The sequence below is a fragment of the Ailuropoda melanoleuca genome, chromosome 16, assembly GCF_002007445.2.
Source record: "Ailuropoda melanoleuca isolate Jingjing chromosome 16, ASM200744v2, whole genome shotgun sequence".
Lineage (NCBI taxonomy): Eukaryota > Metazoa > Chordata > Mammalia > Carnivora > Ursidae > Ailuropoda > Ailuropoda melanoleuca.
In genome coordinates, this window is record NC_048233.1 from 17101728 (window position 1) to 17128338 (window position 26611).

At 36.8% G+C, this 26611-nt stretch overlaps 1 protein-coding gene across 1 annotated transcript in view; it reads right to left on the bottom strand.

Moving 5' to 3' along the window:
* Positions 1-1959: 1959 nt before the first annotated feature.
* The window catches only part of PLCZ1 (phospholipase C zeta 1), a 35543-nt gene continuing 10891 nt past the window's right edge, over positions 1960-26611 (bottom strand). Inside the window, exons 4-11 of the mRNA XM_019802403.1 lie at positions 23922-24071; positions 20663-20893; positions 19081-19228; positions 14871-14987; positions 13596-13768; positions 6451-6583; positions 2840-2989; positions 1960-2054 (exon numbers count right to left, since the gene is read on the bottom strand). Of these exons, the coding sequence (XP_019657962.1) occupies positions 1969-2054; positions 2840-2989; positions 6451-6583; positions 13596-13768; positions 14871-14987; positions 19081-19228; positions 20663-20893; positions 23922-24071 (1188 nt within the window). The 3' untranslated portion in view covers positions 1960-1968. The remainder of the gene's footprint in view (positions 2055-2839; positions 2990-6450; positions 6584-13595; positions 13769-14870; positions 14988-19080; positions 19229-20662; positions 20894-23921; positions 24072-26611) is intronic.

Consider the following 26611-nt stretch of genomic DNA (forward strand, 5'->3'; position numbering starts at 1 on the left):
ATTCTCATGCTCTGTGTGTATGTGTGTGTGCATGTATGTGCGTGTCTAAAATAAATAAATAAATAAATAAATAAATAAATAAATAAAATCTTAAAAAAAAGAAAAGCATGCCTAGACAGCACTAATCAAAGCCGGATTCTCACATTCTTCCCAACCTTCTCCAAAATGATCACATTCCCTGACTGTGGAGTTTCTATGGTAGTTTCTATTGTGAGAAAATTAATAATAATAGTAGCAGCAGTAATAATAATAATACGCCAGTTCAATTCAAAAGGAAAGTAAGGGATAAATAATGCATATAAGAAATGGGACCAAAGATGTTTAAAGACATTATAAGATTATTGGACAAGATATAAAATGATCTAATGTTTCCTTTCAAAAGTGCATTTCTGATGTAGAGTGGGATATTGAAAAAATGAAAGATTTGGTCTTCAAAGTTAGTGAGCTGAATTTGATTAGTACCTGAAGCAAAAGTGAGAGAAAAATGTATATAACCTTTTTTCTACCTCATTTCAAATCTTGTTGGTATAAATAAGAAATAGAAGTTTATCCTGCTGCAGACTTAGTGAACTCTTGCAAAACTCACCTGATCAGAATCTTTAAATCTCATGGAATTCCAGATCTTCAGAAGACTTTAGGAGTTTAGAAAGGTTAAAGCCTCGGGTCAATGGGCTGAACACCCCACCTGCTATTAGACTGAACAGTAGATGATTTAAATAAGATCTTTCTACTACCTGGCAAAATAAAAGTATTTCTCTGAGAACTGGCTGTGGCCCCACACTGGGAAGAGGGTACCGCACTCTTAAATCTAGAACAGCCACGAGGGAGTATCTGGATGATGATGTGCTGGGACTTTTCTTACCACTTATGGCTTGGATAGTTGAATTCCCAGTGGGCTCTTTATTTTAAATATTTGGTTCTGAGGGTAAACTATAGTAGTAAAATATAGTAGTTGGTTTATTTTGTATTTTTCTGGCCATGAAGAGAAAATGCATTAGTAAACATCTCCAAGTCATTTTTGTTATTTTAGTTATAAGTTCAGATTTAATTGCAACAAATTAAATCTGAGCTATGCAGGTCCCCCAATTAGTCAAAAACTGTGCTGTGTACTTTCGCCTCACTCTGTGCAGCAATGTGGTAGACTAAGTACTCATATGCCTGGTTATTCTGAAGAAGAGTTATTAAGGGCTATATTGTTCTACATACGACATTTAGTAAGTCGAAGTGCTGCTCCTGGTGAGAAGCCCAGCCTACGAAATAGCACAGGAATCTCATCTCTGACCAAAGACAATCTTCAAAGTACATTTAGCACAGATTCAGAAATAGTGTGAATTCAGAGATCTAAGCACAGAAGTCCGCAGAGTAGATCTCTTTTATAGATATGGACATTGAACACTGTTTGACTGCAAATCAATTTCACAGGCACTCATAAAAATGTCTGTGTAATTACAGAGCACCAAATCCAACGCCCAGCATCTAAGAACTAGCCTGAGAAGGGCTAATTACTGTCTAGGATATAAAAGGGCACAAAGCACCTGGGAATCTAATTCCAGTTCACTACAACATGCAGTAGTGGGTGTCTAGAAGTTAAAACACTCTTAGATTTCACAGTTCTTTTTACCGATAAATATTTGCCAACATATCTTATAGAATCAGACATATTTTTAAGAGCTTGTAAGTTCTACTCATTTAAAATGATACAAGCAAGTTGCAAGAGCAGCGTCCGCAGCCGAAGGGCAGGAGAACTGGGCTACAAGAGCGCCACATTGTCGGGACCCTCGGAACTGTTTTGCTTTCTTTTTTTCCACTGTTCTATGTTGCGTATTAAAGGGGGATTTGCTCAATATTTCTGTTTTTGTAAGTAATTATTTTGCTTTATGCTTTTTAAAAAAGAAAAAAGGTGTAGACATTCCTTTTGGCTGTTTTATTACGATGTCTAGCTCACGATAGGTCAGGCACTGTTAGTCGCTATCTGATGTACCACACGTAAATAAAGAGGGCAGCAGGCTCCAGACTCTCGCCCAGTTTGGAAAACAGAGGAACACGACGGTAACCTGCAAAAGGAATCATACCTAATTAGGACGATAAAATAAATCCGCAGTGTTCTCGATAGTGCTACGAAGACTCTATCTTTACTAAGCATATGTCAAAACTATGACTGCATAGTTATATTCGTCTTGTATATTAATTTCCTACAAAAGGGAAACTATCTGAAGTTTCTATTCTGACTTCTTACTGCCTAACACTGAGCACACAGCTCACACTTCTCCTCCCTCAAAGTGCAGTGTGCTAAATTAGCCACCTCCCTTCTGCTTCAGAGAGACTCCGTTTCCGAGGTACAGCTCAGATGGTGCTAGAGAAACACACACATGGAGACGCGGTAATTGGGGGCATAGTATCCGTCACCTCCGCAAGGGGACTGCAACATAAAAGTGGCCCTGAAAAGAGTCAAGGAAGGATGGTCTTGGGCTCCCAGGCTCCTCTTCGGCTGGAAAAATGAGTCACTGCTTCTCCCTTCTCTTTGATGCCCATGCTTTATTTCTTTGTGGTAGTCATGACTACTCTTCATTGAAACAAAGGAGCAATGGTCCATGTAAAGAAATGCTCATACATGCCAAGTTTGTCTAATTTCTCTTCCTTGCAATCCCAAACCACAATGCCACCTTCCACATGAGAACACATTTCTGTAATAGACCCCTGAGAGAAAATATGTGTCCGTGCATAAAATTTCCTTTACATCTAACTGTCATGGGTAGAGCTATTTGGTGTATCAATGTGGGTCTTTGGTAAATATAAGTTCTAATTGTTAACATAATCATCTTACTTTTAGGAATATTACCTCTGTTCATGCATAGAACTGGTAAAGTATATTGGCCAAGAAATTCATTTCCGGTTATTAAACCTTGATTTTCAACAACAAAACGCATCAGAGCCAATTCTGGCACCTGAATAATGAATGTGAATGTTTCATTCCATCTTGGACAAAAAGCTGAAATGTAAAGGAAGATATCGTCAAAGAATTATAGACACTATCTCTAGAGAGTAATGCATAGTATCTGTTCTCTGAAATTTTTCTTTTCAGCACTTAGTAATATTAATAGCTTATGTTTTAGAGCACTTGAATTTTTCACGCATCCAATGAGAAAGAAATAATAATGACAGTAACAAGAGTTATTGGGTTTTTAGTATTGCTGGGCAATATGATATGAACTTTAAGTAGATAATCTCATTTCATCCTTAAAACAAATCCATCAGGGTTATTACTATCTACATTTACAGATGAGAAAACTGAGCCAAAAAGATGTTACGTAACTTCCTCAAGGTTTCAGATACATAGCCATTAAGTGGCAGGACAGGAATTCAAACATACGGAGTCCTATTTCAGAGCTGAAACATTTCACCACTAGGCAATGAGACTGCTGTGTCTAGGCATTGTCCTAACAAAGGAGTTAAATAACATCATTTTTCTATACTGGCTCCCATGATGGGAAGAGCTCCATAGACAGTTGTTGGCCTGAGAGCTAAGTGCTCCAAAGCCAGCCTTTGATCCTTCTTTTGAATAAGTGCTCATTTTAAAGTCCCAAGTTGATGAGTCATTTAGATCTCCAGCAAAATAATCACCCCGAACAAAAATCTCTTGCCAAATAAGAAATCCAAATTGTGTCACAAATCATCCAATACTTAAATATAATTTAATGGAATCAATAAATTCACATTCAGATCAAATATACAGTCTACTTAGATTCAGAAAGAAATAATATGCATTATTTTCATGTACAAAGGTAATGCTATGCTTGCTATGTCAATAGGTTTTGTTCTTTGAGTTACCTTTCCAGAAGCATTAAAGAATTTGTGGCTAATTATATTTTCTGTTTTCTCTGGTGCATCTATGGTCACAAGCACACATTTACCAGATAGTAATCCAGGAAGCAGTCTAAGCCCATGAAAATATTAAACCAATTGACTCATGCTGGTATAACGAATGTATTGCCTTGCCTTAAGAAAAGAAATAATTCCATGGAGTGCAGGGGCAGGTCTAAGAGTCAATTCCTTATAGACATTTTAAAATGTCTGCACAAAATTCTTACACCGATTTATCTTCCTCCTCTAACCCTACTTCACTATAAACTCTCTCTTTCTCTCTCTTACACACGCATAGATGATATATATTACATGAGAAAGCCCTTTCAGTTGAAAGAAAGAAAGAAAGAAAGAAAGAAAGAAAGAAAGAAAGAAAGAAAGAAATGGAGAGAGGGAGGAAGGAAGGAAGGAAGGAAGGAAGGAAGGAAGGAAGGAAGGAAGGAAGGGAAGGAAACCAGCATACCAAATTTGGTAGTTATAAATATAATTTTCTTGGGCATGACCAAAACTGAAGAATTACTTCCACACCTTATCCAAATGCGATCTTTTTCCTTCCAGACTCTCAGTTCTCTTATCATACCACAATTACTCTAGTAGCTCAGCCATCTTAGAATCCCACTTGTCCAGCTCTCTAGACTTTTATTCCTGCTAGTCTTCCTCATACACGTCCTCCACTCTTTTTCTGATGCCATGGGCCTTCTTTGACTGCAATTCCCCCATCCTGTAGCCATGAAATCATATCCTGACTCCATTTTGTATTTCTCATTTCTCTCCCATACACTTGTTCCTACCTAATCTGCAGAAACAATCTCTCTGAAGCTCAACTATGTTAGTGCTATATCCTGTTAAAGACTTTTAATTTTGTTCATTTTCTACAGAAAAGAAGTACCTAACACCTTATCATGGCTCTCATGATTTTCCATGACCACCCCCAACATAACTTTCTCATTTTATCTCACACTAACCTTTAAGTACTCTGTATTCCACTCATCTTAAATTCTGTATTTTTCCCTAGCATATTTGAATTTAGTCTTCTCCAGGTTTTAAGGCTCATATTATTCCTTTTGCCTTCAATGTCTTCATCCTCAATCTCTAAAAAATTCTATTCATTCTCCAAGAACCATCTCCAAATTTGCTCTTTTCACTACAATTCTTGTAGTTTCTTAAAACACTAATGCTCTAACATAAATCTTATTGTATCTCACCTCCCATACCAAACTGAAAACTATCTACAATAGGGTTGTGGGGGCATACATAATAATACATTTAATAAACAAAGGTTTTAAGTTTTTCAATACTTATCACCAGTCTTCTAATAAAACAGGTTCAATATTGTTAGATAAACCAAACTTAATTTCTGTAGGAATATTTCCATTAAACCCAGGGATATAATCTAAATTCTAACGGAAGCTGGAATCATATTATAAGGTGTGCACTGAATAAATAAATGTTCTGTGCATTTTGTCATGAAGATTCAAGTAAGGGGATGAAGAGAACAAGAGATAGGATACTATAAGCTTCCTGATGTAAGCAGTTACCATTTCCTGAAACCAACCTTGTAGTACGCCTTCAACTCTAAGGCGTGCCAAATAAGGCAGTGAGTCATCACCAATATCCCTCCCCATAGATAACCTAGGATGAAGTAGCCAAAACTTCCCACATCTCTTTTTCCACACCCTTTGCACTAGGGGGACTCTGGAGGACTACTCATGGCGTCAGTACAAAGGGCAGTTGGTGGATATTATTGGAGATTATCACCCAAGAAAAAAAAAAGACTAATACAACTGACCTGTTTTTCTGTCGGTGCCATTTAACCTGGCACATATTTCCAGACTCAGAAATGAAGCCCACTATACTTTGAGAATATGCACCCAAAGAAGATTCTAGACTCAAGAATCAGTTCCAAGGTCTCCTCCAAGGTGACCCTGACTAAAGGTCAATCCCAGGAATCTACACTTTACTGTCCTTAATGATTCAACTTCAACGAAGGTGTGACGCTGTCAGTCGTGTATTACATAAAATATCACGGGATGCTGGAACTGAAAATCTTACCCAAGTCATTTCTTCCATTCCTACATTTCCTTTCTGGCAAAAATGACTGAATTATGAATCCAAATATTGGATGAGTAGGTTTCTATGGCATCCTTAGCCAGAGCCAAAAGCCACAGACTTTTGATCTAAAATAATTCAAACAGTGAAATAAAAATGGGTAACATACTATATCAAATAATCATACGTTCTTTATTTTACACAAAGGCTAGAAGCTAAGTAGGTTTGCAGCCATCAAAATGTCCCTTTAATTCAGCAATATGGGAAGAGACATTAAAAGGAGGTCAAAGTTAAAAAAAGTAGTAATTTTTCAGCTCAGTTAAATTTTTGTATCTGTAATGTGAAAATATATCAAAACAGCACATTGAATCATTATCAAATTGTTTTTACTGCATATAACACTTTCCTCATCTTGAACCTAATGCAAAGCCCTTGCCTTACAAATAATAAAGACGCTTCTAAATTCTATCAACAGATAAATTTTAAGCTGTCCAGCCAGAAGCCTAGTAGAAGTTCAGTAAAAATATATTAGGAGCTCACCATTTCTTTTAATTACACGAGTCTGCTGTTTCACATGATCATTTGGAACACCAAAAATTTCTAGAACCACTAGTGTGTCTGCTTTGTTAGATGATGAATGGTAACTGGGAGGTAACTGGATACCACTGATGAGCTGCACAAAAATATTTGAATGCAAAACTTTAGCAGGATATCAAACCGCATAATCATATAATTTCAAAATAAAATATGTATTCTAAAAAAATGTAAGGCTCTCAGTTCCCACCAAAAAATTAAAAGTGGAATATAATGCAAATTTTAAATTTTAACTTTTATCCTCAAGTGTCAGTAGGTAAATACTAGAAATATGTCTACATTATTCAACTTTACCAATATAATTATAGTAAAAGTCACATTGTGTGAACTTTATACTTCAACATATTTTTTTAAAGTCTTTGTTATGGTTGTTATAAGGCGTTGCTTAAAAGTATTGTTATAATCATAGTCTGCTGTAATTCAGGCTGAATTACTCTGATAACATGAACTATCTTGAAATTCATTTTGTATGTAAACAGCCAAAAATTAGAAACGATAATAATGCTACTTCTGAAATGTAAGAAAAAACACTGCATAATTTCCTATGACAACATTTTTTGATAGTATAATTTATATGTTTGGATAATTCATGATAAAATTTCATAGTATCTATTATTGTCAATATTATCATAAGTAATGTGAGTCTGACAAAATCAATGATTTCGTACGTATATTAGGGACTGGGTACCAGAAGAACACTTAAAATAATTAACAATAGTTTCATTTAACCATGTATTAGTCAAACTAACTGACTTGAAGCAAAGTTTTGTCTTACTTTAGGGAACAAAGTCCAAACAAAAAACACTAGTTCAAGTGTACTAATTTGTAAAATATACTAGTATAAAAATTAAGGCATAATTTCAATTTCTGAAGATTATAATAAAGAGGAACAAAATAAATAATTGAAAAAAAAGGAGGAAGGAAAGAAGAAAGGATAGAAAACAAAGAAAAAGAAACAGAAAAAAGTGCCAACTTATAATTTTTCCTTTCCTATACCCACACATTATAACATTAGCTGAAAACCAGAGTGTGCAAATATTTAACAACAACTATGGAATGGGCATTCATCAATCAGCATAATTAGACATCAGGGTATCTAGAACACTGACCATAATCAATAAGAACCCTGATACCACAGACTCCCAGCTGAATATCTCCTGCATACCAATATGGAGAAGGTTCAACTTTGGTGCACTTGGTGTCCAAAAAAAATTTTTTTTGACTAAAAAATAATAATAATTGAATATGAGAACTGAAAGAGAATTTAGAGGCTATTATTCAAATACTTTTTACACTCTGATTCACAGAACACTTATAGGGGCCACCACAGAGATAGATGTCAAAAAGAAAACTTTGATGGTCAACTAGAGTAACTCTATTGGCCTTATGCATAAGATACTGAACTTAAAAATGGTTGTATCATTTTTATAAGTTTGAAAATGATTGACCTAATCCAAAACTCTCAATTTGCAGATGACAGAGATCAAACAAGAAATCTTGAAATGTCTCCATCAAGGACATAAAGTAATGGCAAAACTAGGTCTCTTGATTCCCAAGCAATGCCTTCCACAATTTGTATAAGTTGTAATCAAAGCTCTCCAGGATGATCAAAGCAAGAGAGAAGGACCCCCATGGCTATGGCAGCAGTTTCCTGGGAAGAGCGTTAATCCTGCCTGTTTTATATCATGCCACTTACATCCCTATATGAGACTGTTCAGAAGCTAACAGGTGGCATCTGTAAACATCTGCGCATGCTAGTTATCTTCCATCTTTGCTTCCTCAATAAAAGAGCACATCTGCTCTCTTTACTACTCTTAACTTGAAAAAGAAATCATTCAATTAACTTACACATATTGAGCACAGACTTTGTGTCAGGCACTGTGGATAAGACGTGAACAAAACACAGTCCTTATCCTTCCAGGGCCTCAGACAACTCAGGAAGAAAGACAAGCACAAGTAAGTAAACAATTACGGCATACCTCATGTTATGGAGCTTTGTTTTACTCTATTTTGCAGACATTGCATTTTTCACAAACTAAAGTTCTGTGGCAATTCTGCATCGAGCCATGGGCACCGTTTCCCGACAGCAGGTGCCCACTTCATGTTTCCCTATCACATTTTGGTAATTCTCACAGTATTTCAAACTTTCTCACTATTATTATATTTCTTATGGGGATCTGTGATCTGTGATCTTTGATGTTACTATTGTAATTGTTTTGGGGGTGCCACCAACGATGCCCATATAAGACAGCAAACTAACACATGTGTGTGTTCTGACTGCAGATGGGGTGGAAACAGCAAAAGAACTACAATCAGAAGTGGAGCCTGAAGATGGGACTGAATTACTCCAATCTCATGATAGAACTTGAACAGATGGGAGTTGCTTCTGGTGGATAAGCAAAGAAAATGGTTTCTTGAGATGGAATCTACTCCTGGTGAGGATGCTGTGACAACTGTTGAAATGACAACAAAGGATTGAGAAGACCACATCAACGTAGTTGACAAAACAGTACCACAGCCACTCCGACCTTGAGCAACCACCACCCTGATTGGTCAGCAGCCACCCCCATCCAGGTGAGACCCTCCCCCAGCCAAAAGACTGTGACTCGCTGAAAGCTCAGATGACAGTCGGACTTCTTTAGCGACAAAGTATTTTTAATTAAAGTATGTACATTGGTTTTTTTTTAGACCTAATGCTATTGCACATTTAATAGACTATAGTATAAACATAACTTTCATATGCTCTGGGAAACCAAAAAGCTCATCTGACTTGCTTTATTTTGATATGCACTTTACTGTGGTGGTCTGGAACCAAACCAGCAATATCTCTGATGTATGCCTGTATAATACAATGGCATAGGGTAAGCATCTACAAGGTGTTATGGGAAAACAAAACCACAAAAAAAAAGCCTAACTAATTTCGTGTAGGAAAAAAAAAAAAAAAACTTCCAAAAAGAAGTGACCCTTAAGTCTTGAAAACTGAGTCTAAATGCAATCGGCAGGTGAAGGATGGAAGAATGATCCAGTCAAAGGAAAAAGCATATGTAATGCATGGAGGTGTCATATGGTTACAGAATAAGGTGCAAGACTAGAAGCGCTGAGAGATGGGCCTAGAGAATTAGGCTAAGCCCTGACTAAGAAAGCAAGCAGGACGCCCAAAGAAACGTTAAGTAGGCATGATGAGATTAGCACTGGAGCACGATGTCTCTGAGCAACTTGTGGAAGATGAATCAGGAGGACTGAAACAGGCAAAGCCCTTAGGAGGCCAAAGGTATAAATGTGATGACAGGTAACAAATTCCTTAAAAAGGCTGGGGGGGGGGAGTGGCAAATGGCATCAGACCAAGGGATTGGATAAGGAAGACATTTTGAATCAATAAAATTTAGAGATGGGACATGGGAAGTGACAGATGTGGAAGAGAGGAATGCTTCCCAATTTTCTAGCCTGAGCTAATTAACACAATGAATTCTATGCAGTTCATTGACATTTAAAGAAAATAAGATTGGACTAGGAAGGGATGTTCAGCCTTTAATATGTTAAACTTGACAGAACAAGGATTAAACAGGTAAGGATGTTAAGTAGGATATTTAAAATATGTCTTTACATTCCAGAAATGAAGTCGGATTAAAGATTTGAGTATTGTTGGTAGTTGAAACCATGAATGTATATAAAAGGACACAAGGAAAGTATTTAGTTTGTGATGAGGATTAAGAAAAAGACTTAGCCCAACAGACACATGAAAAAATGCTCCACATCACTGGGCATCAGGGAAATCAAATCAAAACCACGATGAGATATCACTTCACACTGGTCAGAATGGCTAAGATTAACAAGTCAGGAAACAAGAGATGTTGGCGAGGATATGAAGAAAGGGGGAATCCTCTTACATTTTTGGTGGGAATGCAAGCTGGTGTAGCCTCTCTGGAAAACAGTATGGAGTTTCCTCAGAAAGTTAAAAACAGAGCTACCCTATGACTCAGCAACTGCACTACTAAGTATTTATCCAAAGGATACAAAACCAGTGATTCAAAGGGGCAACTGCACCCCAATGTTCAGAGCAGCAATGTCCACAATAGCCAAAGTATGGAAAGAGCCCAGATGTCCATCAACAGATGAATGGACAAAGAAAATGTGGTGTATACACACACACACACACACACACACACACACACACACACACACTGGAATACTACTCAGCCATCAAAAAGAATGAACTCTTGCCATTTGCAACAACATGTATGGACTAGATAGTACTATGTTAAGCAAAATAAGTCAGTCAAAGAAAGACAAATACTATATGATTTCGTTCATGTGGAATTTAAGAAGCAAAACAGGTGATCATAGGGGAAGGGAAGGAAAAATAAAATAAGATAAAAACAGAGAGGATGGTAAACCATAAGAGACTCTTAACTCTGGGAAACAAATGGAGGGTTGTTGGAGGAGAGGTGAGTGGGGGAATGGGGGAACTGGGTGACCGGCAGTAAGGAGGGCACGTGAGGTAATGAGCACTGGGCGCTCTATGCAACTGATGAATCGCTAAATTCTACCCCTGAAACTAATAATATGCTATATGTTAACTAGATTGAATTTAAATTAAAAATTTTTTAAAAAAAGAAAAACCCTTAACAATGTAAATACTTCAGAGTCAGGTAGAGTAAAGGAGCCCACGAATTCAAAAGAGAAATAATCAGTTGGGAAGAAGAGAAAAGAGAGAGAGAGAGAGAGAGGGAAGCCCCAAACGCACAGCAAGGAGATTTGTGAGGGGTAGGAGGGGACCTTACAAAGTGGCTGATTCATCCCTTTTTCTCACTAGAACAGCAACTACAGCGCCTAGACTTGGTGTTTAGAACAATGCAGCTTTTTGTATTTTTTCATTCACGCAAAAAGGCAACAGGGAGACAGTAGTTCAGATGTGGGAAGATGTTGAAATACCCCCCACCTTATAGTGTCTGAAGAGAGCAACAGACATTTAAAGGTGCTAAAGGAAGTCAATGGAACTTAAAATATTAATGTATACTTTCTAGCTTATATCATAGCCAAGAAGAGGGCTCCTGGGTGGCTCAGTGGGTTAAGCGTCTGCCTTCAGCTCAGGTCATGATCCCAGGGTCCTGGGATCAAGGCCCGCATCGGGTTCTCTGCTCATTGGGAAGTCTGCTTCTCCCTCTGTGCTCTCCCTTTCTCTCTCTCTCTCTCAAATAAATAAATAAAATCTTTAAAAAATAAAAAAAAAGGAATGCCAAAGTTATGATAATATTGTGCAAAGTAAGTTTAATGGACAATATTTTGCTGGATTCTAGAACAAGTGCCCGCTAATTGATTTGGGGCTGCATCCGGTGCTGGAGGCAATTTATTTATATGGCCCTACTTTTCTACCCTATATGCCCCTACTTTTAGAGTCACAAAATCTGGGGTGTGTGTGTGGCTCAATCAGTTAAGCATCCCACTCTTGATTTTGGCTCAGGTCACGGTCTCAGGTTTGTGGGATCGAGCCCCACGTCAGGCTCTGTGCTCAGCACGGAGTCTGCTTATCCCTCTCCCCACCCCCTTGCTTGCACTCTCTATCTCTCTCAAATAAAGAAAACCTTAAAAAAAATTTAGAGTCACAAAATCCCTAACAACCAAGAAAAAAATTCAGCTACATACTTCACTGATACTCTTTCTTTTAGTGGCCAGGATCATTTCTGTCTCATTGAACTTTGCTCTACTCTCTTTCCACATTAATCTCTGGAAAACAGCAACATCTCTTAAACCTCTATTCTCAGCCAGGACAAAAAGGCTAGGGCCAGAAGTGGATGAAAGTGGTCCCCCCAGTCCTGTGACATCAGGACAGTAAAGGAAGGAACTGAGAGAGGAAAGCTTATGAAGGACATGCACTCTGGGTTGGAGCGTCTCCTGCGCTCTGACTGCCAGGGCACCAGAGCAGGGAAGCTCTCACCAGCCAGCACAGCCAGCGGTACTCCCCTCAATCGGAACAGCAGACACAAAAATGCTCAACAGGGACAGTAGTAAAAGGACCAAAATTCCAGAACAGAATCTGAAATGGTTCCTATGGTTCTAGGAGCAACAAGCTAAACCAAGAGAGGAACCAAAGAGGTCTACCCACCCAATTTGTTGCAAACCACAGGTACAGATACAATCTAAAATAGAATTGCTTATAACGAAGTGGAGAGAGGGAAAGCTAAGGACTTTTCGGAAGATTCAGAGATATTAAAAAAAAAAGGAAATAAATATAGCCCTTAGGTTTTAGAAGAATAAGAAAGTTTTCAAAAAGTGTATACTATTGGAAACAATAAATTTTTGACCACTAAATAATCCAATAGAATAGACAACTAACTAAATCCAATAAAATCACACAGGAGCTAGTAAGACGGGGTGGGGGAGGGGAAGTGTGCTGGGTAGGATACAGACAGAAATAAAAAGGAAGCAGTATGAGGTAAATAAAAATTGGAGGGGAGAAACTGATAATGCAGGAGAAAAATTCACATCTACATTAGAATCAGTAAAGAATAAAATCAAATACGAAGGAAAACCAAAGGCAGAAAAAAAGAGACAGTGATAGAGGTGACAGGAATTAGTAAACACGCAGGCAGATACTCAAGAAAAGCATATGGATAACTTTTGGTTTCTCAATACTAATCAAAGAATATTCAGAGACAAGGGGCAAAGATCTGGAACTGTGAAAGTCTAATTCCGGAGATTAATGAAAAAGCAAAGAGCTCCTAAAATTTCCTAGTAAAATTCTATAAAGTTAGGGAAAGAGTCACATATCCACATGGGTAACTAGTGGGCTGAACTCAGACTTCCTTATCACAATATTAAATGCCTAAAGACAATGGAATAGCATAGACTTTGGAGAGGAGAAACTTTCAGCCTCAGTATTTCTATTCACAAGCAGGTAATCATTCATGCAAAAAGTCAACAGAAAGATTTTTCAGATATGAATAAGTACTGAAATACCACCCACCTATAATATCGAAAAACATGAATGGAAATCTAAGGGACATTAAAAGAAATCAGTGGAACTCAAAATTTAATGCAGACTCCCTAGCTTATATAATAACCCCCCAAAAAGAGAACGTTATTCATCTTACCCTTATCGTGAGTGTAACTGGATCAATGTCTTTTGGTGTTTCATTTGGATTAAACTGTGTTTCAATATCTCTTAGGAATTGTGGTTTCAAAATATATCCAGAACCACCATTATCCAAGAATTTCCCATTTTGAAGATCCATAGGCAAACCAGGGGTCTGGAAATTTAAGGCCACTGCGAGAAAAAGAGTGTTTTGATATTGTCAGGAAAGAGAGGGTACAGCTAAAGAAACACAGTTCAAAGATTCACTGAAACTGAGTCGTGGATTTTATATGCCCAAACATTTTAAGACCCAGCATCATTAGCCAAATAATTCCTGATTTTTAAACATGTCTTCCTGCCATGTGTGTATTAATGTATGAAGGTGAGTTTTAATTTTTAAATTATTTTATAGCTTTGCGTTAAAGATCAAAATGATATACAGTATGGATTACAGAATAGCAATGCGCAGGTCAGATGACATCCAGGAAATATGAGAATAGAGAAAATCAGTACACTTAGTGCCAGAAGAAAAGACACCGAGTATATTTTAAATTTTCAGGTCCAAAGAGATACTGTTATCGCGTGAAGAGAAAGTGAGACACAAGCAGCGCAATAATTGCTGGTAAAGTACAGAAGCACCCCCATAGAGGTTGGTAAATAGCCACTATATGCGGTACCATCCTCCACACCCCTCAACACCCCCTCACCCACCTATCCTAACCCCACTCTCTCCCTCCCTCCACAAACCTATGGGCCTTGCCACAATCCAGGAGCAGAGGGGTTCACACCCGGTACCTTCCAACTGGTTAGTGCCTGGGCTGTAAGAGCTAATCGATTTGGAATAGGGAGAGACTGGTAAAGACAAGTAGCAGAGCTACGTAATCTCGTTCACTTTTCAATACTGTGAATGCAGAAGCTGGTGTAAAGTATAAAAGGTAGAGGTCTCTTGATTCAAAGAGGCCCTTAGCAAATCTTTCAAGTGAAGGATTTGATATTCACTGTCCTCTTACATCCATTTTGATGTCTTTTTTTTCCCTTCCAACACTTCTTATGCCAACTCCTCATGAATTTAACCTCCAGGCCCCTAACCCTCACTTAGAGTTACCCTCTCTGACCCATCTAGGAATAACTTCAGCTCTTGAACCCAATGATCCATCATTATTGCCTGACCCCAAAACACCCAGGGCCAAAAAAAATCTAGTTGGGAAGCTCTTTTCATAAATCTTTCATTAACTCACAAAATGAACTTTTTTTATCTTATTTTTGCAGAAACTCAATATTCTATATAACATACCCATTTGGCAACCTATATTCCAAAATTCTTGAGGATTAAAATTAGAGGAGTTTGCTCTTGTTGCTTTGGGATAAATTCTGGTAATGAACTTCCTGGTGTGAAGAATAAACTCCTGAGCTAAAAAAAATATATATTAGAACATTGTGAAAGATTTCAAATAAATTAAATAAACTGCTATGCTTCTATATATTATATAATTCTACAATTGTTTCAGTACTTTTGATATGTATGTTTTAGCAAAAATATTTTTTTAGCAAAAATATTTGCAATTCATGGAAATCAAAATAAATCCAAGCCTTTGTTTGACAGTATAATTCACTGTTATTGACAAGTTGATAATCTTTATTACACAATTTTATGTATACTAATCACTCGAGGAAAAAATGATTAAGTAATATGTTTGCTTTTCACATCCAAACTTATCTCACTTTGACATTAGAGTATATAAAATTCCCAAATAAAATGCATCCATCTTTTAAAACAAAAGTTGTATCTTTCTCCATTTTGTCTTTTTTTTACTTTGGTTTTCACATTAGGGCAGAATCACATGTAAGTCATATAAAGATATATAATGCCATCCAAATTAATCCAGTTGAATAGCCAACAGATTCTCAGGGTTGAAAGGAATGTTAAAGTTATTCAGTTGAGCTCCCAACCCTAACCACCATGGCATCTTTCCTCAAAATTCCTTCAATCTTTATTTGCATCTCTCCATTGAAAGAGAACTTGCTACCTCCCAGTACAGCAGTCCCCCCTTATCCATGGTTTTGCTTCCCATGGTCTCCATTACCTACAGTCAACTAGGGTCCGAAATAGATTATCCTACTTCTGACAAGTCACCAGAAGTTTGCTAGTACTGTAACAATGCATCACAATGCATGTATCATTCATCTCATCTCATCTAATCATCTCATCTCATCATGTAGGCATTTTATCATTTCATGTCATCACAAGAAGGGTGAGTATAGTACAATAAGATATTTTGAGAGAGACCACATTCACATAACTTTTATTACAGTATATTGTTATAATTGTTCTATTTCATTATTATTATTGTTGATCTCTGTGCCTAACATAAATTCAACTTTATCATCCATATCCATATATATATTTATATATATAATAAAAAACATAGTATATATAAGGTTCAGTACTCCACAGTGTCAGGCATCCACTGGGGGTCTTGGAATGTATCTTTCCATGGATAAGAGGACTACTATAGTTCTGATTATTTCAAATGTTTTCCTTACTGATATAAAGTCTATACTTACAGTACATACACACACACACAGAGTCCATTTCTCTATTTTTTTTATGTTTCTGCTTACCTATTTTTGTAAGTTTCTATTTATATATGTTCTATTTAAATTGCTTGAGATTCAAAACTAATTTGTACCTTTTACCATTGGACACCCTTCAAAATTTTGAACACAGATCTCATGTTTCTCCAAGGTTTTTATTCTTTCAGTAAGTGGATCCTGTTCCCGCAACTACTCCTGTTAATATGGTGACCAGTATTGGGAGAGATGGTTACTGCCTATGGGCCACTACATTTGGAATAGAATTGATGCCACCCTCATTCCCCATATTATTCTTTAGGAAGCATTGTCAAGTAAAAAATTATAGTTACTGAAGTTAATAATTATAACTAACATCATCAGCTCTCAATTTTAGAAGTTATACACTCCTTGAGAGAAAGTTTATTTTGAAGCTACTTGTGTATAAAGACACCATGTGTGTCCATCTGTCATGATCCCTTCTCCGGCCCTAAACAGGATATTTATCTTTTGGTAAGATGTGTACTCTTCTGGATCTTAATTTTTCCTATCTACAAAGTGATAAACACAAATAATCACTAAAGACCCTTAGCATAATATGATCTTGTTACTTCTAAAATTGACCTTTAGAAATTAAACATGCTATGTTATTACAAATGCAATTCATGTTCATTTTAGATAAATGAGAAAATCAAATAAGAAAAAATAAGAAATAAAGCTATATATAATCTCATCACTTAATTAATAAACAGTAACCTCTTGGTATATATCTTTCCACTCTATTGTCATATGTATATTCTTATTTTTTAATTGAATCATATTGTTTTTTCCCTTTTATAAACTTCCATTTTTTTACTTAAAAATAACATAAAAATCATTCCGTTTCAATAATATTCACCTATTACATTATTTTTAAATGATTGAAAAGTATCCAAGAATGTGAAAAGTTGTTTCTTATTTTTCTGCATTATAAAATTAGTGACATTTAAGTTTTTAATAATGATGGCCATTCTGGGCTCCTGGGTAGCTCGGGCGGTTAAGCATCTGCCTTGGGCTCAGGTCATGATCCCAGGATCCTGGGATCGAGTTCTGTGCTTCTCTGCCTTCCCCACCCCAATAAATAAGTAAAATATTTTAGAAAAATGCTTTTAAAATAATGATGGACATTAGAGTACACATGTCCCCACATCATTAATTATTTATTATTGGCTTTTGGTACAAGAAAAATGCTCTATACTCTTTCCAAAGAAATGGTGATGATACACTTTATGACTCTATTCAGAACTGCCCAGTGCCTTTTCAAATTTTGAGCAAGTGTCTAATACAATGTGAGAGAATTATAACAACTTTTGCTGTGTCCAGAGGGCTTGTCCCCTCTAAAAACAGCAAAAACTATCCAATAGTTTGAAAGAATAGAGACTAGCAAAGTAGGTCATTCAAATTCAAAACTTGGTTGACAATACTCACAGTAAGAAATATATTTTATATCACACTCAACATACAATACACACACAATTGTTTCATAAAATAATACTCTTTTTTTTTTTTTTAAAGATTTTTTATTTATTTATTCGACAGAGATAGAGACAGCCAGCGAGAGAGGGAACACAAGCAGGGGGAGTGGGAGAGGAAGAAGCAGGCTCATAGCAGAGGAGCCTGACGTGGGGCTCGATCCCGGAACGCCGGGATCACGCCCTGAGCGGAAGGCAGACGCTTAACCGCTGTGCCACCCAGGCGCCCCATAAAATAATACTCTTATTGCATCTCTACTGTATTATTTTATTCTATTCCATTCTATTCTACTCTATTATTTTAATGGTGATTCAGACTTACTGAACTGATTTTTTATCATAATCTACAGCTTAAAAAACAGCAAAAAGGCCCTAAAATATCCAGAGTCAGTTTGAAGAGATGAGCTGAAGTGCATCTCAAAACCCTTGGGCGCCAGTGGCCAGCCCAAAGAGGTTAACCAACAGATATATCAGAATCCACATTTCCAAACAGCCAACAGCTGTTTTGAGTCAGTTGCTGTTGCTAATTTCCCTGCCATGGTGTTTCTACACAGGATGGTAGATTGCATTTTTTAAGGAGGACTTGGAGAGTCACTTGACTGCTGGGTTAACTGCCCATCCCTTTTTTAAAGTGAGGTTATTCCCCACCATACAAGCTGAGAAAAGGGTTGAGTCAGCTACTCACTCTCTTTCCAAGGCTTTGTTGCATCTTCGGCTCTAGCAAACAGAAATGCCACCTCGGGTTCAGAATCAGAAGACAGTGAAAAGAAGGTGCAGAGACTAATGGTACCACTGCTGGTGTGCAGGGACAGTGCACACTCTGTACAGCCATGTGGCAGCCGGGCCTGGAGGCCGTGTCCTCCTTCTCCCTCACCTTGGACATACAGCCTCTAGGTCTATTTAATTGTCTGCCTCGGGTGCCTACTGAGTCCACACAGTTCACTATGGCTCCCTCTACCATGAGCCTTCATCATCTCCCCCGTACAGGGTTTCTCACCTTTACACTGTTATCAAAGGCATCCTTCGGAAACACAGAAAGGGTGGTGTGACTCCTGAGATATCAATCCTGCTCATCTTGGAGTCTAGGACAAAGTTCACATTTCTTGCGATTTGGCTCTGCCTACCTCTGCAGCCTTGTCACTCACCGCTCTCCTCTACTAACAGCTCACCAGGGCCCCGCCCACAAAAGTGTCCACACTGGACATTCTCAATCAAAATTTCATGACGTGAAGAAGTTAATAAAACAAATTCTGTGAAATCACTTATTGTGACCTGAGGCATACAACCTTTTTAAAATTACAATAAGTATGTTGAAATTTTATGAGAATATAGTTTTTATAAATGTCATTGACCAATCTTGACACCTTTGCTGTGAATAAAAGTTGTTTAAACACTTCGTCTGCTTGAATCATAAGAATTTACCTTTCAACTTTGAAAGTTTTCGGGCTTCTGACTCCCCAATAGAATTACTTTCATTAAACTGCTGATACAATCTTGAATGCCGAAAGCTTCTGAACTTCTCAGCTTTGGTATAAATGACAAGATCAGATAGGGCCATAGACACTTTTACCTTTGTGATATAAAAATAAAATGCAATAATTTCATATTTTGGCAATAAATCATTTGAAAAATTCCTTTTCCAATAAAGAAAATATGTTTTCAGATCAATTATATGAGTCTTTTCATAATATTATCTCCTCAAAAACCATTTGGAATGGGTCAATCTGATTATTTTTCCTGATGATAGTATTTAATGTTAACATGAGACAGCACACGTCTAAAATCCCAGCTAATGTAGTATTGAAAATGACCATTACTACTATTTCCTTTTCCCCAAAGTTCTGTATACTCTCGTGAATTTTACAACTTGAGGATACTTAGTCACGAGTAGGTGTACGTCTAGTGTGATCCAACATTTGGGAATAACTTCTGCTGTGGGGTACACGTTTGTTCTTTTACATGCTAGCATCTAGACTTTCTACACTTCTGCTAGCTCCTTCCCAAGTTTTGTTTGGGAAAACTTTCCTTGCTCGGGCTCAATCCATGGGCTTAAGTATGGATAATGCGGATCAGGCCTGGCTAATCAGAGCTTTGCAGTTCCCTAGCAATAGCGGTTGACTCTGGGCTGTGCCCATAACTGGATTATAGCCAATGCACAAAACCTTTTGCTTGGTCATCTGAGAGATAAGTAGGTCTTCCATTGGATTTGAGCTTGAAAGAATATGAAGCTGAAGCTTTGCGAAGTTTTGCGCCAATGTAGAGAAAGTGGGTCCAAAGTTGGAGAAAGAAAGTTCTCTGGCCTTTGCTTGAGATATTATACCACGTCATTCCTGAAATCTGAACCCCTTTCCCTGAACTTTTCATTGATGTGAGACAATTAACTAATTCACATTTTACTTAAACCTACTGAATTAGTTTAATGTCACTTGCAACTCAAGATACCTTCTTTTATCATGCTAATTTGCATACTTATAATACTATATATTATAACGGTGATTTTCTTGTCTCTGACAGTATGGTCTCCTTAAGGGCAGAGATATTATGTTGTTCATTGTTTGTGTTTTGTACATTGCACAATGCCAAGTACATAAAAATGCATAATATTGGACCACTGAGAAAACATTAAAAACAGCCAGGAGCACTTGGGTGGCTCATGAGATCAAGTGCCTATCAGGCTCTGTGCTCAACAGGGAGTCTGCTGGAGAGTCTCTCCCTCCCTCTCCCTCTGGCCCTCCCCCCACTAGTGCCCCACTCTCTCTTTCTCTCAAATAAATAAATAAATCTTAAAAAAAAAAAACTAACACAGGAAAAGATATAACTTTAAAATTTTCTTTTCCCATGCTAATTTTTTCCAAACGAGTTTTAAATGATAGACTAGAATTTTTATAAGGAATCTTTTATAAAAGATTTTTCCCTCCAAAAAAAAATAGTTTAATTCTCCACCAGTAAGAAAATAAAACAACTTTTCAATCACTTGTAAGATTTTCACAAAGTATCATCTCACCCTCCTTCTCCTGAAAAGTGGTAATCCAGTTACAGGTGTTGTCCTTGGTTCCTTTTCTGAATCGTTTTCTAAAACAGCCAAAGCTTGTGATCCTTTGACTTCATCCTCCACATCTTCATCTATCTCTTCATATTCCTCTACCTGACCGTGCTTATCAGAGCCTTTTCTTTCACGGGTTTCCCTTAAGGATCCTATTTTCTTGTTTCTAACTAATATTTTGAATTTTAATGCCTACAGAAACAATTTGAAAGAGAGATACAATTACACATTTACAGGGAAGTTTGCATTCGAACAGTCATTGAAAAGTCTTTCACAGTGTTTTCAGTTAGCCCACAGTAGTAAAATATGTAAGAACTCCATCTTTTTCCATACTCCTATAATACCTTAATAGAAATCAGTGATATTAAGGTATTGACCAAAATTCACCCCAAAATAAGCCTGTTATGATTGAGACTTACTGTGGCTCCATTTGTTTTACATTCCACAAATTCCTACTATTTTTAAAAACTGGCATACATGACAATTATATATGTGTGTGTGTATATACACACATATATTGTATGTATTTATGTATAACTTATATATATTTATTTATAATACATTTTATATTTTATATTTACATATATATTAAAATGCTCAAAATGCTATAAAAGAATGTTACAACTTTTGGTAGTAAATGCTTCAGATCATTAATCTGTTATTCAACATTAAAAAGCATTCAATGAGATCAGGTATTCAAAAATGTCTATTGTAATATTTGACACTTAGAATAGACTAAATTTAAATTAAAGATTTGCAAATCTTCTTCATATTTCAATTGTATTAGCCACAAGCATCGTCAACTTAATATTTCCTGTATGTCAAAACTAGGAGCATGGCAAAATTGACCATCAGAGTCACTTGTTCTAAATCCAAAGACTTCCAGTTCCTTTCCCTTGTTCAACCCTGCCCTTTTCAACTATTTAATTTATCAACATACTTTTTCTTTTCTTTTTTTTTTTTAAGGTGGCTCCACACCCGATGTGGGCCTTGAACTCACGGCCCTGGGATCGAGAGTTGCATGTTCTACTGACTGAGCCAGCCAGGCACACCTATGAATGTACTTATTAAATGCCTGCTATGTTTTACATATAATGCTGCTGAAATCTGGACTATGAAATAAAATTCTTTTCTTCAAGGAGCTTTGATTTGTCCCTTCTCTTTACTATCCTTAGGTACCCACTCAAATTACTCCATCACCTTAGGTCTTCCCTCTATTACTATGCACCTTCTATGACTCTCAAATACAGAGTTTACCAAAGTGCACTATGCACCCCCATGCATCAAAAGCATCACCTGGGCTCAGTCAGTTAAGCATCTGACTCTGATTTGGCTCAGGTCATGATCTCAGAGTCATGGAATCATGCCCTGCGTCGGGCTTCACACTGAACAAGGAGTCAGCTTGAGATTCTCTCTCTCCTTCTCCCTCTGCCCCTCCCCCTGTTCGCTCTCTCTCTATCTACAATAGGTGAATAAATCTCAAAAAAAAAAAAAAACGCATCACCTGGAGTGCTTGTTAAAGGAATAGCTTCCTGGGATCTACTGTCAAAATTAAAGAATCAGAATCTTGAGTTGTAGGACTGGAATTATGCCTCTTTAACAAGCCTCTAGGCAATTCTTTTGTACCCCAATGACCAAGTGAGGAATGAGAAAATGACTGTATCTCTAATTCCTCATTTACACGTTGGAAAGCATCTCCTTACTTTAGTACAGAAGCAAAATCTTTAATGGAAACTCATATCTGTATGCTAGAAAGTTGATTTATGAATAATAGGAGGAGGGTTCCTATTCCTAGAAAACTAGACCATTAAATTAAAACTTAGATTACATCTTTGATTAGATTAAATCTTTGATGGTATAATTGAGACATTTTCTGTCTTTTCTTTCATAATTGAGGCATTTAGTCATGAGCATTCTTATGGGGTGAAAGAGTCACAGTTTTTCCACCTGTTCAATTATTTTTGTTCATCTCAATGTTATCATGAATCCTATACTTCTCATTACCAGTGGCACAACTTTCATCTTTAAATTTTCCATTCATCTAAATAAAATAAGGAAAAATATGAAGGAAAATATTCAAGTATTAGAAAAACACTGCTCTACATACCAAAATGATGACACGTCAAAATGCAACTATTGATTGTTAGACGATACTATCCTGTCATGCAAAAAAAAAAAAAGTTCATTCATTTAACACCTGATGAAATTTGGGGTGAGGAGAATAGGCTGGCAGAGGAAACTAAGAAAGACTGGCCAGAGAGGGATGAGGAAAACCTAAAAAATATGGTATTACAGAAAAAAGCATTTCAAGGATAGGAAGGAGTCTTCCCAGTATTTAATGTTGTGAAGGAAAGAAGTCAGATGGTGACTGAAATAGGTCTGTTAGAATGTACTGGTAGGAAAGTCTCTGATGACAATGAGATACTTACTGAGGTGCAGGTGGAAGAGGAACCTCGTTAGGTTGTGAGAAGATGAGAAAGTGGAAATTTGGGTTGAAACAGAAAATAATAAAGAGAGAACTGAAGAGAGATCGAAATCATGAGACTAGGGTGGGGGTGGTTTTTTAAACCAAGTATTTGAGTATGCTGAGTTGAAGATGGAAAGTGTCCCATAAAAGAAAGGGAAACTGCAAAAAACAGATTTAAAAAAAAAAAAAAAGGGCACCTAGGTGGCGCAGTCAGTTAAGCATCTGACTCTTGGTCTTGGCTCAGGTGGTGATCTCAGTGTTGTGAGACTGAGCCCGGCGTGGGGATCCACAGTCAGTGCATTCTGCTTAAAATTCTCTCTCCCTCGCCCTCTGCCCCTCACCCCAATCTCTCTCTTTCTCCCTCCCTCCCTCTCAAGTAAATAGATACATCTTAAAAGGGAAAAAAGGGGGGGAAACCTGCCACCCAGATGCTAGGAATTGAACAAGGACTTTATTAACAACCTAGATCTTTGCCTCTTTCTTAGCCTTTGCCTAAAAAACATACCAAATTCATGTGGCCTAATTTAACTGACTTGAAATTTTGGACATATGGGGTATGACACACAATAAAAACATGAGTTTTTACATATATCTCTATATATTCGAACATTTCCCAGGCAGCACATTGCAAAGATACACCTCTATACATAATCAAAACTAAGCATTTTCACTGAACTCTACCCAGTTTATGCATCAACATAATAATGATATGCTTTTTCTTTATTAACCTGAGCTCCTCAGACAAAATGTTACCTGTGGTGAAGGTAGTTTGTCTGGAAAATCATCAAGCATATCAGAAAGCAAGGCATCTCCAAAAACAGACTGCAAAATGTCTGCCATCACTTCTTGTTGGGAAGGGGAGCAGTGATTTTCTAAAGAGAGCACCACTGGGTAGTCAGATGTCTAAAAAATTAACCATTACTACGGTTATTGACCAGAACTCCTCAATAATTTTAACGCAATTAATAGAAACAGTTCATCTATTTTAAAACTTACATTCAATGTTCTGTACTTTTACAGAATAAGTATTTCTTTAAACTGAAAGTACTTTTGAGTTTGACATAACAGGGAACATTAAATCTATATAAAAAGGAAGATTATTACTATTTATACTACAATTATAGGAAACAATTGAAACATCCAACAGTAGGTATTTGTTTAAATAAATTATGCCACGTCCATTTAAAGGAATGATATAAATCTGGTAAGAAGGAAGTAGAGCTATATATTCTGCTATAGAAAGTTACCTATAATATAGTCTTATGAGGAAAAAAACAAGTTGCTAAAGAGTAAAATTCTCCAATTTAATGTGTTAAGCATATATATTTTGGTTTATTATATATATTTATTTCCACTTTTTAAGTTTCAAATTCTATAATCAAAACTCATGGTTTTATAATTAGAAACAGAGATAAAAATATAATAATAGAGAGAATCTTTTAAATAAAAATGGCTTTCCAAAGATATTTTTTGCCCTTTGTCACCACTGTAAATTTGAAATGTGTCACAAAATAGAGAAAACAACATTCATTTTGGGGTCTCATTTAAAATTATTTTATTTTGTTTTCCTATATACTCATCAGGGCACAATTTTACCAACTTGTAAACAAGTCAAGGCTTGCAAGGTCTGTTGCATTATCACCGACCTTTGAATAGGAGATACAATATTAAGCCTTTTTAATGTGTATTAGTTTCTTGAGGCTGCTGTAGCAATTGGCCACAAACTTGGTTGCTTTAAAGAACCGAAATTTATTCTTTCATAATTCTAGGGGCCAAACTTCTAAAATCAATTTCACTGGCTAAAATCAATGGAACAACAGGCTCTAAGGGAGATCTATTCCTTGCCTCTTACATTCGTTAGCTTGTGGTCATATCACTCTAATCTCTACCCCTCATCTTCATGTTGTCTCCTCTTCTGTGTAGCATTTGAGCCCACCCAGCTAATCCAGGATAATCATCTCATCTTGAGGTGTTTGATTTCATCTATATGCAAAGACTCTTTTTCCAAATAAAGTAACATTGACAGGTTCCAGGAATTAAACCTTTGTGGGCCCATATTCATCCTACTACAATAACTTCATACAGACTCACATACATATATATGTCCTAGTCTAATATGAAAAGAACAGTATAAAATTTTTTCCCAAATATAAAAAGTGATTTTGAGAATAAGCAAAGTGGTGGCCTAGCAGACAGATTTCTCAGACCCTGACACTCAGTGGGGAAAGCTCATCTTTTTTTATTTATAGACCAAAGGTTGTTTTAAGGCTCACCTAAGAATCATACTTATGTTGTATTTTGTCGTGCTTTATCATGTTGTGTTTTGGCAATGTAATTCCCTTAAAAAATTAGACTCCTTATATGCTTGCTTCTAATGAGTAGCATGAGCCAGTAACTATACCCCAAATTCTTTCCTAGTCATAATTATCAAGTCTATTTTATTTTATTGCTCTCTCTTCCCCAAATTAATGGTGACGATCTTGAGTAGAAAATTCAACCTTCAAAGAGGACAGCACAGGCAGCAACCTCTGTGATCTCAGCCACAGCAACTTCTTGTTAAACATGTCTCCAAAGGCAAGAGAAACAAAGACAAAATGAACTATTGGAATTTCCTCAATATAAAAAGTTTTTGCACAGCAAAGGAAACAGTCAACAAAAGCAAAAGACAACCGAAGAATGGGAGAAGATATTTGCAAATAACATATCAGATAAAGGGCTAGTATCCAAAATCTATAAAGAACTTATCAAACTCAACACCCAAAGAATAAATAATCCAATCAAGAAATCGACAGAAGACATGAACAGACATTTCTACAAAGAAGGCATCCAAATGGCCAACAGACACATGAAAAAGTGCTCAACATCACTCGGCATCAGAGAAATACATATCAAAACCACAATAAGATATTATTTCACACCAGTCAGAATGGCTAAAATTAATCACTCAGGAAACACAGATGTTTGTGAGGATGTGGAGAAAGGGGAACCCTCTTACAGTGCTGGTGGGAACTCAAGCTGGTGCAGCCACTTTGGAAAAAAGTATGGAGGTTCCTCAAAAGGTTGAAAATAGAGCTACCCTATGACCCAACAATTGCACTACTGGGTATTTACCCCAAAGATACAAATGTAGTGATCCAAAGGAGCACCTGCACCCCAATGTTTAGAGCAGCAATGTCCACAATAGCGAAATATGGAAAGAGCCCAGATGTCCATCAACAGACAAATGGATAAAGAAGATGTGATATCTATATACAATGGAATACTACTCAGTCATCAAAAAATTGAAATCTTGCCAATTGCAACAACTTGGATGGAACTAGAGGGTGTTATGTGAAGTGAAATAAGTCAATCCGAGAAAGACAATTATCATACGATCTCGCTGATATGTGGAATTTAAAAAACAAAACAGAGGATAATAGGGGAAGAGAGGAAAAAATAAAACA